The 15390-nt window shown below is 48.0% G+C and overlaps 1 protein-coding gene across 1 annotated transcript in view; it reads left to right on the top strand.

Annotated features, from left to right (window-relative positions):
- The window catches only part of LOC111143455 (complement C8 beta chain), a 49683-nt gene that overhangs the window by 25978 nt on the left and 8315 nt on the right, over positions 1 to 15390 (top strand). Inside the window, exons 5-9 of the mRNA XM_022497212.1 lie at positions 89 to 221; positions 2615 to 2812; positions 6977 to 7217; positions 9022 to 9150; positions 11801 to 11964. Coding sequence (XP_022352920.1) covers positions 89 to 221; positions 2615 to 2812; positions 6977 to 7217; positions 9022 to 9150; positions 11801 to 11964 — 865 coding nt within the window. The remainder of the gene's footprint in view (positions 1 to 88; positions 222 to 2614; positions 2813 to 6976; positions 7218 to 9021; positions 9151 to 11800; positions 11965 to 15390) is intronic.

Below are 15390 nucleotides of genomic sequence, written 5' to 3'. Positions count from 1 at the left end.
TTTGGGTTTCCTCCATTAGAGACTGCCAGTGAAGATGACATAGTCTGATGACCCTAACCTCTCCCCCCTTTCCATGCCTTCCCTGCAGGATAAATCTGTTCACCAACAGATTTGAGGGCCCGGTCCTGGATCACAGGTATTACGCCGGTGGATGCTCCCCCCATTACATACTGAACACGAGATTCAGGAAGCCCTACAATGTGGACAGCTACACCCCACAGGTATGTGAGAGCCAGGAAGCCCCTGCAGGGCAGTGGAGGGAGCACATACCAAGGAGCCAGTCAGCAGGGAACAGAGGCCCGGCCCTGTGGCGTGCTAGCTGGGGGCATGCGGATGCATCCCTCTTTCTCTTTGAGCTTCAATTCTTTATGCGTACAATGGACAGTTCCCTTCCTCAGGACAGAGTGGCCAGGCTGGCGTGCCACGTGCGGTCATGGCAAGAGTTGCAAGAGCTGAACTGGGCGAGCAACAGTAGCAAAGCTGGCAGGGAAGACAGAAGTAGGGCTGCGGATTTGGAGTCTCATAGACCTGGTGACTCCGCAGGAGGGCAGCTGAGTCAGCCTACGTGCTCTGAGCCTCCGTTTCCCCCTCTTTCAGTGGGGGGCTGGGAAGGTTCTGCCCCACAGGGAGAGGATTAGTGAGACTCCAGTGTCACTGCGGAACACACACAGTCAGCACGTGGCTCCCTGGGGTGAGGGAGCATGCTCAGCACGCGTAAACTGCTTTCTTGCGGTTACTGCCGAGCCCTCACCTATAGGAACCAGCATTCTGCTAAGGTTTTGAAGTCATAACATGCTCTGTCCATCTAAGCCGGTGTTCCTACAGACATGCCTGCTTCAAAGCAGAGCTCACAGACAGTGGGAGGCTGGGACAGGCTCCGACCACAGCACGTGTGCGTGCGCACCTGCACACACATGCACACGCATGTGCACACACGCACACACACACACGTGCGCGCGCGCGCACACACACACACACACACACACACACACACACTGGAGATCAAGGGAAGGACATGGGTTCCAGGCCTGGCTCTGCCCCGTCCCAGTCTTACTTTAGGCGGAGCTTCTTCTCCACACTGGGCCCCAGCTTCCTTGTCTGTAAGATAAGCAGGCTGGACTGCATATGAGAGAGTAGTTGAGGAGAGTGTCTACTTTTTTTTTTTTAAGATCTTATTTATTTATTTGACACACAGAGAGAGAAACACAAGTAGACAGAGAGGCAGGCAGAGAGAGGGGGGAAGCAGGCTCCCTGCTGAGCAGAGAACCGGATGTGGGGCTCAATCCCAGGACCCTGAGACCATGACCTGAGCCAAAGGCAGAGGCTTAACACACTGAGCCACCAGGCGCCCAAGTTTCTACTTTTAAAATCATGCAGTCGTGAGGGTTAGGTTACTACTTCCTCCTCCTCCCCCTCTTCCTCCTTCTCCTCTTCCCTCCACACATACTTACTGGCCAAAAAAGAGATATGGACAAGCACAGCCTGCCCCACCATGCCCACTGCCACCCACATGGTCTCTCCTTTCAAGGGAGGATCTCAGAGCAGCCATTTATCATCCTGGTTAAAGTAGCCCCCGACTTGCCAGGACACATGTCATTAGTCTCCTCCCTGCAGAGCCCATGTTTTCTGAGGGCCATGTCGGGCAAAGTATGTGTTTTCCCCATGTAGACTCCATCCCCAGAACAAGCCCAATGGGAGGAACAGCCATCGTCTCTGTGTTACACATGAAGAAACTGAGGCATATGGAAGTCAAGTTGGTTACCCAAGGTTGCTCAGCTGGAAAACACGTTCTACCTCAGGCCATGCTGGGAATCCCTTCCTCAGCAGCTGAGTGTTTACGCAACCAGAAGCTGACATGTGGTGGGTAGAGTCCACTGGAGATGGGTCCCTCCAAGGCCATCCAGGCAGTGTCTTTGGCAGCTCCCCTATGCAAGAAAAATGAGCACTGATTTTTGAGCAAACAGCTCTTCTACGTTCTCTGGAAGGCACTTTCCCACCATGCCACTTCATCCCCACCTTTAACCAGACTTTGTCAGCTGTCAGCTGCTCTCTCCTTACAGCATCCTCACTGGCCTGTCTCTCTGACCTGAGATTCATCCCTTCCAGTCCAACCCCTGTGCTCTCCCAAAGGGAACTTCTAGAGGCTCAGCTATGCCCCTGTTAGCTCATCTTTGGATCTAGTCCAAATTTCAGAGCAAGTAATGCAGACACCTCAACATTTTGATGCCAGCACATTCCCTCACAATGCCTGTCCCTTCGCCTCATTGTTGCATCTTCTGGGTCAACCACAACAGAATCCCAGCACTTTGTAGAATACATCCTGTTCTTTTCCACCTATGTGCCTTTGCCTAAGCCATGTCCCCAAGTCCCCAGGTGAACCCAAGTCAAGCCCCCACCTGAGTTTCGCCCATAGTCTGTCTCTCCTCCTGGATTGGGAGCCATGTACTAGAGAACACAGTCAGCCTTGAGGTTTCCATATCCAGAGCCTCTAGTCGAGAGCCTTACCATAAGAATATATTCTTACACCATAAGAATACAAAGGATATCTGTTGACTTGTATGGAACTGATGTGAGTCAAATGAAATAGGAAGCATTTTCTTTTTTCCTCCTTTAGACCCAAGGCAAATATGAATTTGTGCTGACAGAGTATGAATCATACTCAGATTTTGAAAAAAACTTCACAGAGACCAGAGAAAGCAAGTTTAGTTTCAACTTTGGTTTTAAAGTACCTGGAGTAGTTGAACTTGGTTTGAACCTCAAAGATGATAATAACAAACAATTTATTAGAAGAATCAAACGATTCTCTCACACTGTAAGTACCCTTTGTTGCCCTTTAATTTCTGTATATCCATTTGAATTTTCATGCCCAGATGTGTCTGTATTCCCCATTACTACCAGGCCTAGCAACAAGTTGTATTTTTGATATCTTGAAAATCTTCTCACAAAAAAAAAAAAACCAAAACAGCAAGTTCTTACATGAACTTACTTTTTAGAAAAGCCAGGCAGTGGTCTATAATTATTTTATTCTATATTTGTGATCTCTCACTTTCTAATGAGCTTTATCCCATGGTTTTCCTTTTTTTAAAGATTTATTCATTTAAGAGAGAGAAAGAGAGAAGGAGAGCACACAGCAGGGAAGAGGGAGAGGAGCAGGCAGACTCCCCACTGAACGTGGGGTCCGATGCAGGGCTCTATCCCAGGACCCGGAGATCATGACCTGAGCTCAATGGACTGAACCACCCAGGCTCCCCTCTCCAGGTTTTCATTAAGCTTGAGATTGTAGCTTTTCCAGACCAGATCATCTCTGGAGGTGTTTCAGCCCCCAGCACTTTAACTCCTAAATGTTCTGCGGAAGCTCCCTCCAGAATATCACCCCAGACCTCTTCTTCTCTGACCTCTCGGAGCATTTGGTGGGGTCAACTGCACCGTCGCACACCTGCCCCTCCTGCGTGTTTGCTGCTCCTTATCGCTTCCCTTTCCGGGTTCTAATCTCCCCACCTGCTCTTTATTTAATTCATGGCCATCTTCTCTTCTTATCCCTCGACCACGCCAGGTAATGATGTCTTCCATTCACCACCCCTACCCCTATCCCCACCCCCCTGCCACCAGGGCAAGCCGCGCACCTTCCTCACTGTTTCTGACCTTCCTGTTATGCTCTGACCTGCACCGCACACTGTTACAGGCCACATTACCTGAATTCCTCATGGACACTCCAGAGCAAGCTCTTCCTCCCCCATTTTCTCCATTAAATAGCATTTGTTTCATTCCAATTTCCTAGGCAAAGCATTGCAGAATCATAGTTTGCTCTCTCTCTTCTCTTCATTTCCACATTATTGGTCACCAAATCCTTCAGTGTCACTCTCCCATATTTCTTTTTTTTTTTTTTTTTTAAGATCATTTACTTATTTATTGGACAGAGACAGACACAGCGAGAGAGGGAACACAAGCCTCCGGGGGAGTGAGAGAGGGAGAAGCAGGCTTCCTGCTGTACAGGAAGCCCGATGCGGGGCGCGATCCCAGGACTCCGGGATCATGACCTGAGCCGAAGGCAGACGCTTAACGACTGAGCCACCCAGGCGCTCCGACTCTCCAATATTTCTCAATCTAACTCTGGTTATATCTTAACTAGCCTGGACCCTGGCACCTCTTGCTTGGCCCCCCTGAGGGGTCTCCTTCTCCCAACTTCCCCTTCAGATGTATGTGCTGCCAGAAAGACGTTTCTAGGATACAAATCTAACCCTGTCACTTGCTCCCTCTTGCCTGTAAGATGAGGGTCAGAGTCCGAGAGTTGGTGGAAGAGGAGTAATTGGACCAGGAAGTAATGGGATATGATGTCGGAGAAGCAGGTGACAGGCAGCCTTGGGGAACCTTGAATTCCTCAGCAAGGAAGGTGCATTTTATTCTCTTGTCCCCGAGCATTTTCAACATGAGTGCGATATGTTAGAAAATGGATCTGAGCGGACCATGGAGGAGATCAAGTCACCTGTGATGCTTCATAGGAGGAAAAAGAGGTGAGGGGAGCTCAGAAAGGTCTCTGCTGCTGAACTACTGACCAACAGAAAATGAGTAGTAAACGTTAACGAGATTGTTACAGTCTTTGCATGTTTTTCCTTATCTTCTAGGCTCTGATCCACTTGAGGGCACAGGCTATTTCTTTTATCTTTGGACTTAAGATGGTACTTAGTAGGTGCTTAAGACAGAAATAGAGTGATGAAGGGTGGGACTGATGAGAAGGAACGTACTTTGTTGGGGAGCAAAAGAAGGGAGCCATCCGTTTACTCCTTTTCTCCTGCTCCCCACCGCCCCTCCCGCGCCCACCTCCCTGATTCAAACAGCCAGTCACAGTGTGCTTACAGTGTTCTGGGTGTTAGAGTAGACTTGAGGCCTGGAGACAGATCCACTCTCATTCTTGCCTTCAAGCTCACAGTCCAGGAGAAGAGGCAAACGTGTATGCAGGTAACTAATGATTAATATATGTATCAGTTGTAATACAGGAGAGTATGTGCTCTGAAGGAAACAGAAACGAAATGCAGTGCTGTCCTGGGGAATGGAGTGTATGTCTGGGAAATCCAGGGATGGTGTCACACAGGCAGCAGCTGCTAAGCAGTTGCTTGAAAATATAAGTAGATATGCATCCGGCAGAAAAGGCAGGGAACAGCATTTAAGGCAGAAGGAATAGCATGTGCAAAATTGTGTTATGAAGAGAATGGCAGATTTGAGGAACAGTGAGAAGTTGGACTGATGCTGATGTAGGGTGTGGTGGTGGGAAATAGGAAGGTATGGGGAGGCGTACTCACTACCAGGGGACAGAGTGGGAGTTCCTATGTTCACAGTAAGGGAGCGGATTTTATTCTGGAGACAATAATAGAGAGCCAATGCAGGGTTTTGTTTTAAGTCTAGAGGTACTCCATAACCCAGGCATACCTTGAAGATACGGCAGGCTTGGTTCCAAACCACTGCAATGAAGTGCATGTCACAGTAAAGTGAGTTAAGCAAATTTTTTGATTTCCCAGTGCACACACAAGTTACGTTCACGCAATACTGCCATCTCTTAAGTGTGCAATAGCATTATGTCTAAAATAACAATGGACATACCTTAATTAAAAATACTGCTAAAAATGCTAACCGTCATCTGAGTTTTCAGCAAGTCATCGTTACTGATGACCATACCAAAAAATAATAATAAAGAAGATGTTGAAGTATTGCAAGAATTACCAGCATTGGGCACAGAGACACAAAGTGAGTAAATGCTGTTGGAAAATGGTGCCGACAACTTTGCTTCATACAGGTTGCCACAAACCTTCAGTTTATAAAAAACATAGTATCTATGAAGGGCAATGCGACAAGGCATGTGTGGAATACTCCCAGAGTTTTAAGACGTCAGCTCTGATTGGAGCAGGGAAGGCAGGCTGGAGAAAGAAGGGAGATCCACGGGAAGGCTTTTGTCAACATCCGAGCAAGAGAGGAAACCTACAGTATTTAGAAAAATCACAGAGCACTGCTTCACTTGGAAGGGTAAAGAAGAAGGGAGAGTCCTGAGTCTTTGGGATAGGACTAGAATGAGGTGAGCGTCAGGTAAGGGAGCAATGAGGAGCCCAGGCGGTTGGCACCACGGGAGCTGGCATGGCCTTCTAGAACTGATAGGTCAAACTGGCTGTAAGTTTGAAGACTGGGGCAGAAGGTGCCTCGTGAATGCTACCCACTCTCTCACATCATCCTCCATCTACACATCAGCGAAGAACCTCTCACCTCGGACCCCTCGGACCTTCTGCTGCCTACACTTCACCGAGCGTCACCCTCTTTCAGTCTGGCCCCCGCAGCGGAGGGCCCCAAATATTTCCTGTAAAGGGCCATATAGTAAATATTTTAGGCTTTGTAGGACCCTAGGGTCTCTGTCACAACTATTACCGCTCTGCCATTGGGGGGGTGACAGCAGCCATGGAGAGTACACAAATGAAAGGGCATGGCTGCGTTCCAGTGAGACTCCATTCATAACCCCAGTCACGTGATTCGGGGGGCAGGCTGTAGTTTGTTGTCTCGTCATACACTACAGTGTCTCGCCTTCCTAAAACACCTCTTTGACTCGCTCTTGAGAGGCCTTTCTTCAGAATCTGAAAAGCATAAACAAAGAGGCTGCCTTGGCAGGCAGGTAGACCCCACTTCCTCCCAGAGTGGTCCTGGGTGCTCTTGCTGCTCCTCTCCATGTCTGCCTCTGGCCGCCGACCCTTCTCATTGCCGCTTTGCCGCTCTGAGGGGGTGAGTTAAGGGCAAGTTCTCCCATGCCGAAAGGACATCGAAATATTTATGAGGAATGAACCCTTGTCAAACAGGCCCATCTTCCCCCCAGTATCCTCAAGGAATCGTAAGAGTGATGACCCCAGGCCAAGAATGTCGGATGGCATTTGCAAAGTTCATCTTCTCGTTCCAGATTCCTAACTTTAAAGGTCTGGTTTTCCCATGTCGGTCTTTCATTTAGAAAAGCTCATTTCTGCACGCGCGCTCTGACCTTGAAGTAGCACATTACAGGCTGAAAGCCAGAAGCCTCATGCTCCATTACGAGTTCCTTCAGAGAGTCAAGCTGCTGCCCCTGGAGTATAGTTACGGGGAGTACAGAGATCTCTTCCGTGATTTCGGGACCCACTACATCACAGAGGCTGTGCTGGGGGGCATTTACGAATACACACTCATCATGAAAAAGGAGGCCACAGAGAAAGCAGGTACACAGCCCTGGGGACTGAGGTTTTCCTGCTGGGGCCCATGTGAGCTCTGCAAGGTGGTAGGGAGAGGCTTCTCTTAGTTGGTGGGAGAAGAGGTACAGACTCTGCTTCTAGTTCACTTCTCCCTCTCTTCCTATAGTTTCACTAGCAGATCTCCCCTTTTTCATAACCTGTTCCTGTGGGTCCTCTTCTACCCAACCCTCTGTCTGGGTGGTCCTCTTTTCTGTAACTACTGTCTCTAGACAGCATCACCCAAGCTCATGACTTTAGATGCCTCCAACATGTGGAAACCCCCCCCCCTTGCTATTTCCACCCTGGCCCTCTTCCCTGAACCCAAGAGCTTACATCCCAACGACTCCTTGACATCACCATTGAGATGTCCAACATCCAGCCCCACCTTACCATGCCCCAAAAGTCAACTTTTGCTTTTCTTTCCCAAATTTGTGTCTTCCATAGTCACCCACATCTCAGAATGGTTTTACCATCCAACCAGTGGCTCAAGCCAAAGACCTAGGAGTCAACCTTGACTGTATTTCCTTCCTTCTAGTCAATTAGCAAGTCCCATCAGTAAGTTTGAGGTGAAACCCAGGATTCTGCATTTCAAACAAGTGTGACATGATGTCAGTGCTGCGGATCCATAAGTCACATTTTAAGGAGCAAATTCATAGATTATTACACTAGGCTCCAAACTAATATTCACCTCCCATTGCCCCCCTGAAGTCTCTTTTCCCTACATGTATAATTACAGGACTTTCGAACAATGGCAGGCCTAAGGTGTGACTCATGATTCCCAATCCCATGTTCTTTCCTCCAACATAGTACTTGACAGCTGAGCTGCCCTGGGTCACACAGTTCACAAGGGCAGGCAGAGCCAGGGTTTGGTTATAAGTCCATTGTACTTGCAGGAGGACACATGGTATATGATGTATGTAAATTTAAGCCAGCGTGGCCCCCGTCGCACAAGGGTCAAAGAGAGTGTCCTCCATCCCACTGGTTTCCAATGTACTTTTCATATTTCCACAAATATGATCCTGATACAACATTGGTCACACTTACTTGACCACAGAAGCACTTTTTCTTGTAATACTAGTACAAAAATTACAAGAGATATTATTAAGAGATTTGTATTTCAAGGAATGTGTCTGGGGGAATACTGATGTACCCTAACACCACTAGAACAGCCCAGACATAGACTTGCCCTTCTCTCCTTGCCTGGCCTCCAAGTGCCGACAAGTCACACCCAAGTTCTCAGCAAGCCCAGGAGGGGAGAATGCCTTGTGGAGAATTAGGGAAGAGCAAGTGAAAAATGAGCCAAAAAATGAAGAAATAGGAGAAATTGGCCCCTTTTCTTTGCCAGGTCCTAGACTGATACTTTAAATGCATCACCTCAATTAATAAATGAGCAAGCTCTCTCTTCTATAGCCAAGCATAAAGAAGAGAGGGTGAGCAGAAGGGGAACAGATGGTGGCAACCTCGATTCATGGAATCAGTCCCTAGAGGGTTGCTATCAGGAGCCACAATTTTAGAAAGCGACTGAGCACTTCTGCTCTTTGGAGGGTGGCAAAGAGCCTCAGAGCCTCCAAGGACCCTGAGGGGAAGTTGCTATCCATCTCTCATGAGGTCTCTGTGCTGATGTTAGCCTCTCCCCGCATTGAGGTCACCAAGCTAGCCGCCCTTTTATCTGAACCTGAGTCCGTGGGGGCCCCATGACATCCAGGAAGGGCAAGGCCTTTGGAATGGAGAACAGGAGAAGGGACAGGGTGAATTACCTCTAGGTCACGGGCCTTTTTCGTGCTTCCTTCAGATTACTCTCTTAAGGATGTCCAAGCCTGTGCCCAGGTGGGTTTTAGAATCGGCGCTGCTATTAAGGCGGTCTATGTCAAGCTCGGTGTGTCAGTGGAGCGATGCCAGGATATTCTGAGAGAAATAGGAGGTAAGTGGCAGGCGTATGTGACTTCCGTGATCATCATCTTTCCCTTCCTCGCATCCCCAAAACTGAGTCACTCTCTAAGCCAAACACCAGATATTCTAAGACATTTCAATTAAAATAATGATTCATTCAGTAAAAACTTATTCAGCTCCTATGATATGCTGGACATACAAAAATGAATAAAATTGTATTCCTATCCCCAGGGCGCTCACACAAAGCGGGCGAACACTTAAAGAAATAATGACAAGGCAGCAGTAAGCACAAAACCCAGTCTGAAGCATCAGGACAGGCTTCCTAAGGGAGGGAGCTTTGGAATTGCCACTCGAGGAATAAAGCAGGAATGTTGTTTTTAAGGCAGGAGGAAAATGACAATGGAAATTGACTCTGGGGGGCTGAGAGTTTGCCTATCTGGAGGTTGGAGGCAGGGGTGTCGGGGCCAGGTAGAGGAGGTGAGGGAGCAGGTGAGGAGACTAGCCCTTACCTGAGACAAGGGTGGGACAGAGACTAAAAGAGCATGTGAAGACATAAGTCATGTAGCAGAGCCCACGCGGCAGGGGAGACCAGACTGAGGGCTGGTGTAGGATCCAGGATGTAATGCCAAGTGTCCGGGAGCAGGAAACCTGGAGGTCATTCAAGGGAACTGGGAATCAGCACAGCAGGTGGAGTAGGATAGAGAGGCCGATCGACAAGGACTTAGTCCATGACCTCTGCCGCACCCCGAGGAGCAAGCCTCCACCGGCTCTACTTACTGAGCTTCTACCTGGGATGGAATGTGGAGAAAGAGTTCCCCAGCTGAAACAAAACAAAACAACAAAAATGTAACTGCTGGTCTAGGACAATTGCTTGCACCGGTGACTGATGTCTGGTTGATACTGTTTATTTGCTCATTCTGGTGGGCCTGGGTTGGAAGAGCCGTCCGGCCAGAGACGCATGCGTAGAACACAGGTGCTCTTGAAAAAAGACTTATGGAGTGCCCATCTGGCTCGGTCAGTGGGCCTTGCCCCTCTTGTTCTCGGGCTTGTAAGTTCCAGCCCCACATTGGGTAGAGAGATGACTTGAAACTAAAATCTTGAAAAAAAAAATTAAAGAATTAACAAGGCTTGTAAAATAACCCCCTTCCCCCCTACCACCCTGCATGGGTCCCTTGATGGAACATTGCCGAGGACCCCGGAACCCTTGCGACTACAGCTGCTCCATCCCTTTTGGTGAAAACACCATCCTCAATTCTGTGTTAAACACATCCTTCCTGTCTTAATAGTTTTACTGCCATATGTATCCCTGACCAATACAGCTTAGTGTTGCTTGTTTTGGTTTTATTTTGTTTTAAAGATTTTATTTATTTATTTGACACACACAGAGAGAGAGACAGAGAGAGCACAAGCAAGAGAAGCAGCAGAGGGAAAGGGAGAAGCAGGCTCCCTGTGGAGCAGGGAACCTGGTGCGGGACTTGATCCCAGGATCCTGGGATCATGACCTGAGCCCAAGGCAGACGCTTAACCAACTGAGCCCCCAGAAACCCCTGTTGCCTGTTTTTGAACTTTATATGGATGGGATGTGATCTTTTCAGTTCTGGGTGTTGGTTGTCTTTTTTTCCCATTCATCATCATGTTTTTGTGTATAATGATAGTCTCCGTTGCTGCATAGTATTTTATTGTATGAATACAACACTTTGTCCATGCCACTGTTGGATTTGGGTCACTTCCTGTTTCGAACAAGTACAATCACTGGAGCTTTGAACTTTTTCCCGCAGCCGTCTGGTACACGCATGCAAGGGTCTCCCAGGGCATGCACCGCGAGGGGGATTGTTGGGTTGTAGACTGCGTATTTTTTCTGAACTAGTTCCAACAAAACTGTTTTCTGCAATGCTTGTACTGCTGTGCACCCCTGTCAGCAGCATGCAAGACTCCCTGTCTGTGGTCCTCAGGTGTGGCAGGCTCAGGGCTGAATGGTTCCTTGACACCACCTCTTTTGGCATTGGGTCCATGGACAGATGAGAATGCGAAGATTGAATGATATGCTTGAGGGCTTTCTGGGAAACTCCATGAGAGGTCAAAATAATAACCATTTCCTAGTAGACACTCTTTAGTGGGTATTTATCACATATGAAGCCCAGCCTTTACAAATATTCCCGCCTCTGTTATCCCATACACAGAAGCACTATAACTAGAGCTCTGCAGCATTACCTGGATAAACCTTTCCACCCTTAACGCCCAAAATTTCTTATCCGCAAATAAGTGAGTTAATACATGTACAACAATTAGATTACAGGCTGACACATGAATGATCACTAACTCATCTCCCTGTCGACCTATGTGTCTATCTATGACCCGTCTATCAATATATCTGTATTTATATTTATACACGTGTGTATATATTTATCTGTCCATCAGCTCTCTATCTTCCATAGACTCAGTGACATTTATAGATGTCCCTTCCTTGTCCTGCCCCCAACTTAGGTCCAAAAGATTGAGAGAGCTGCCTTTTGCCCCTTGCGCCATGACTCCCTCTGCTGGTAGGAAGCCACCTTGTCCACCGGCACCTGCAGGATGAGTTTAATAAATATTGTGGTAATTAGGTAATTGATTGGGTGGCAGTAAATTCCAAGGTGCTGAAGTGGGTCCCTTGACATGCCAGGTCTCTGTGTCCATTCCAGACAGAAACAAGAGAAACACCATGGTGGAAGACTTGGTGGTCCTTGTGCGAGGAGGGGCCAGTGAGCACATCACCACTCTCGCCTACAAGGAGCTCCCGACGGCAGAGCTGATGCAGGAGTGGGGAGACGCGGTGCAGTACAATCCAGAGGTCATCAAAATTAAGGTACAGCTGGGGACGCCTGGGTGGCTCAGTCGGTTAAGCATCTGTCTTCAGCTCAGGTCATAATCCCAGGGTCCTGGATCGAGCCCCATATTGGGGTCCCTGCTCAGCAGGAATCCTGCTTCTCCCTCTCCCTGCTGCTCCCCCCACTTGTTCGTTCTCTCTCTCTCTCTCTCTCTCTGACAAATAAATAAATAAAGTCTTTAAAAAAAAATGTCCGGGGCTTGGGATACAGAGCTCAATAAGACCCATGCCCCAATCTCGAGGCACACACATTAGAGTGGATAATCCATCTGGATTGGACCAATAACAATATACTGTTCAGCCCCAGCTAGAGACTCTTGAGTCCCTCCCACTCAGGCCACCCAAGTTGCTAAAGGAAACTCACCATTGGCTTCTAGTTCCAGCCCTCTGAAATTGATAGGGTTTCCATTTCAGCAGAGAACCGCCCTTTCCGTTATTTCTTTATTTTAACTTTCATTCATTCAACCAACGAATAGTTAAGTTCCTGCGATGTGACAGGAATTAAGACACTGGAGGAGAACATAGGAAGCTGTGAGGACGAAGCCTGTGGCACGTGCCGAGCTGTAGGACACATCCAGGCACGGCCGTCTTACAGGACAGGGCGGTACCTCACGGTGATTGCTGACGTTTCGAGCACCTTCTACATCCATGATGCTCTGCCAGGGACTTTAGGAGCATTATCTCATCGAATCCTCATGCCTCTGCAGATTGCATACGCTGATTTTCATGGTGGATGAAACTCAAGGTCACAGAGGTTGTGTCTGTCTGTGGCTGCTGGAAAGCCTCTGTGAGGTCTGGACCCGAGACTTTGACTTCTTCCCTCCCCTCCAGACTTTGCTGTGGGTTTGGTGAATAACAACGAATGATCCCAACCACCTGTTACCCATATAGGAGCAGTTTTATAGCCTTAAACTAAGAAGACATTTGCTCGAACAAGACTGTCATACACATCAGCCGCTGTGGGTCCTTGCCTATGGGGTCTTCTGCACAGGGTCCACGTTCCCTCCTCGGCCAAGCTCTTCTTGCTGTTCTTTGTACAGTCACTGGTTGTCCGGCATCCACCACACCCCTGCCCCACGTTGCTCCCGGAGGTTTAGTCTTGCCGCCAAGGAGGGGTGATGAGGGACTGGAGCTCCTGACAGAAAGCTCTGTAGTTCCCAACCCTGGCAGCTTCCCACAGTGTTTTTACTTGTATGTCAAATGTACAGTTTCTGCAGAACAAGAAGTCTGCCATTCAGATCCTCTCCTCTGCTATGTGCTCAGTAGTGACACTTAGGGTATAGCCGCTAACAAGCACCGAGGAGGATAAAGTCAGTCAAAGGTTGTAGGCAGCTCGAGAGAAATCTGGGATTGGCTGAGGTTGTGGTGACATTGCTTGGTATCACAGATGGGTGTGGGAGTGAACAGAGTTCAAGGGAAAAGTAGATCCCTGGGCTTTACATGTCACTTATATTTGACTTGCATCTTTTCCCTAAAACTGAAAATTAATGGAGTTTTCTTTGGTTATCCACCTAAATAGGTTGGGTGTGCCAGACTGGGCATTGGGAACATCAGGTGCCAAGCATGTGATAGGATTATGGGGTTGGGGGGAGGGGAGAGAAGAGGGAGGGAGGAGGAGAGGTAGGGCGGGTCAGCATGCTAAACACCTCAGTCAGACTGGTACGTTACCCTCAGAGGTGCCGCGCTCTACCGAAGGCTAGTGGCTTCCCAGCCTGCGTGTGATACAGTGGAAAGTATCACAGCCACTATCAGTGTAGTGCTGGGAAGGGCTGTGTGGGCGGCCGAGGAGAAAGATGAAAGACTCAGAGATGTGTTCAGGAGCTGGAGAGGAGAGATGACTGGAGGCTCTTAAAACCTTCCTTTGTAAGTCCCGGACCTGAATTAGAAATGTACGTTCTGGGCATCCCACTCTTGCATACACTCTCTCTGGCAGGAGAAAACTGCAGACGCCTTCACATTATCCCCCCATAATTCTCTGTGGAGTCAGCTCACCAGGTGGAACAGTGATTACTTTCCAGGACAGCAGAGGCCACTGGGTCAGCAATTCCTAGACACAAGAGTGTTGGCTGGGGCTTACAGCCATAAACCATGCTTGAAAGATCAAGACCCGAAACACAATTCCTGTAGGAGCCGGGTGGACGGGGAAGAAGAACACGGAAGAGCCCATTCCCACTGTTTACTGGTAAAAATCCATCCTCAGAGAAATGGCTCTTTGCTCAAAGAGCTAAAAAAAAATAGCAGTGACACATAAAGAGAGTCCCAAACACCAAAGGTTGAAATTACGTTCAAGACGTAGAAGAAGAGCCTCCATCGAAAAGTGGGAAAATAGAAGTCAATTGCCTTTGCTTTGTGTTTATAAGAAGATTTAAGAAAATGAACTAAGGAAGTCAAAAAAAGGAAGCTGAGCTATTGAGCCCTCATCAGATGAGAAAGGTAGTGGCTGACTGTAGGAAGCCCCAGGCACAGTGGCAGATGAAAGCCTACATTAGAAACTGTAAAGAACAAATGGAGTCAGTGATGTGGAACGCACTGTAAAAATGTTCTTACATAGAAGCAAAAGACCAAGAGATGAAAGCAATGACGTAAGAGAAATATGATGGAAAGAGAGTACAGAAGGAGACATCAAAAACCCAAGGATTTCTTCCTGAGAAAGCGGCATGATAAGAAAGTGAAGAGTTGACAGATTGGCAAGTGAAGAGGCAGGACGTCCAGTTAAATTTGAATTTCAGACAAATAATGGGTAATTTTTACTAAAAGCATCCCCCAAATATTTCATGGGACATCCTTGTACTATACAAATATTTGTTGTTTATCTAATATTCAAATTTAGCTGGACATTTTTTATTTGACTGGCCACCCTAGTCACCTACTCTACCATCCATGTACATTTCTATCAGTAGTCAGGGTGGCTGAGTTGCGGTCTAAGGTCCAGGCTGGTGGAGAAGCCATTGTACAGAACTTGGGCATTGCCCAGGGTAAAAGGAAATGATATAGTGAGTGATGCTCATGTAGAGGTCAGGAAGGACTTGGTTATGCTGCAGTAAAAATGAGAAGTCCCAAATCTTAGTGGCTTAGTACATCAAAACTTTATTTCTCAATCACACAACATGTCCAAAGCATATTAAAGAGGAGGTTATTGGCAGTGCTCCTCAGGGTACCAGGTGATGGAGGCTTTATGTGGTCATGTGCTCCCAACATCACCGCAGCAGTGGTAAGGAAGGGGAAATGTCATCTCACTCAGCCCTAAAAGCTTCATCCTGGAAAAGACCCTCCCTCTGCTCACTCGCCACTACTCAAAACAGGTCATGTTGCAAACCTGCCCTTCGGGAGGTCAGGGGATTGTAGCCCTGCTAGGTACCCAGAAAGAAAACTAGCTGATCAGCTGGTAACTAGAAATAATCACAC

The sequence above is a fragment of the Enhydra lutris genome, unplaced genomic scaffold (genome assembly GCF_002288905.1).
Source record: "Enhydra lutris kenyoni isolate GAN:26980312 unplaced genomic scaffold, ASM228890v2 scaffoldscaffold9, whole genome shotgun sequence".
NCBI lineage: Eukaryota > Metazoa > Chordata > Mammalia > Carnivora > Mustelidae > Enhydra > Enhydra lutris.
This window is presented reverse-complemented; position numbering and strand designations above follow the sequence as displayed.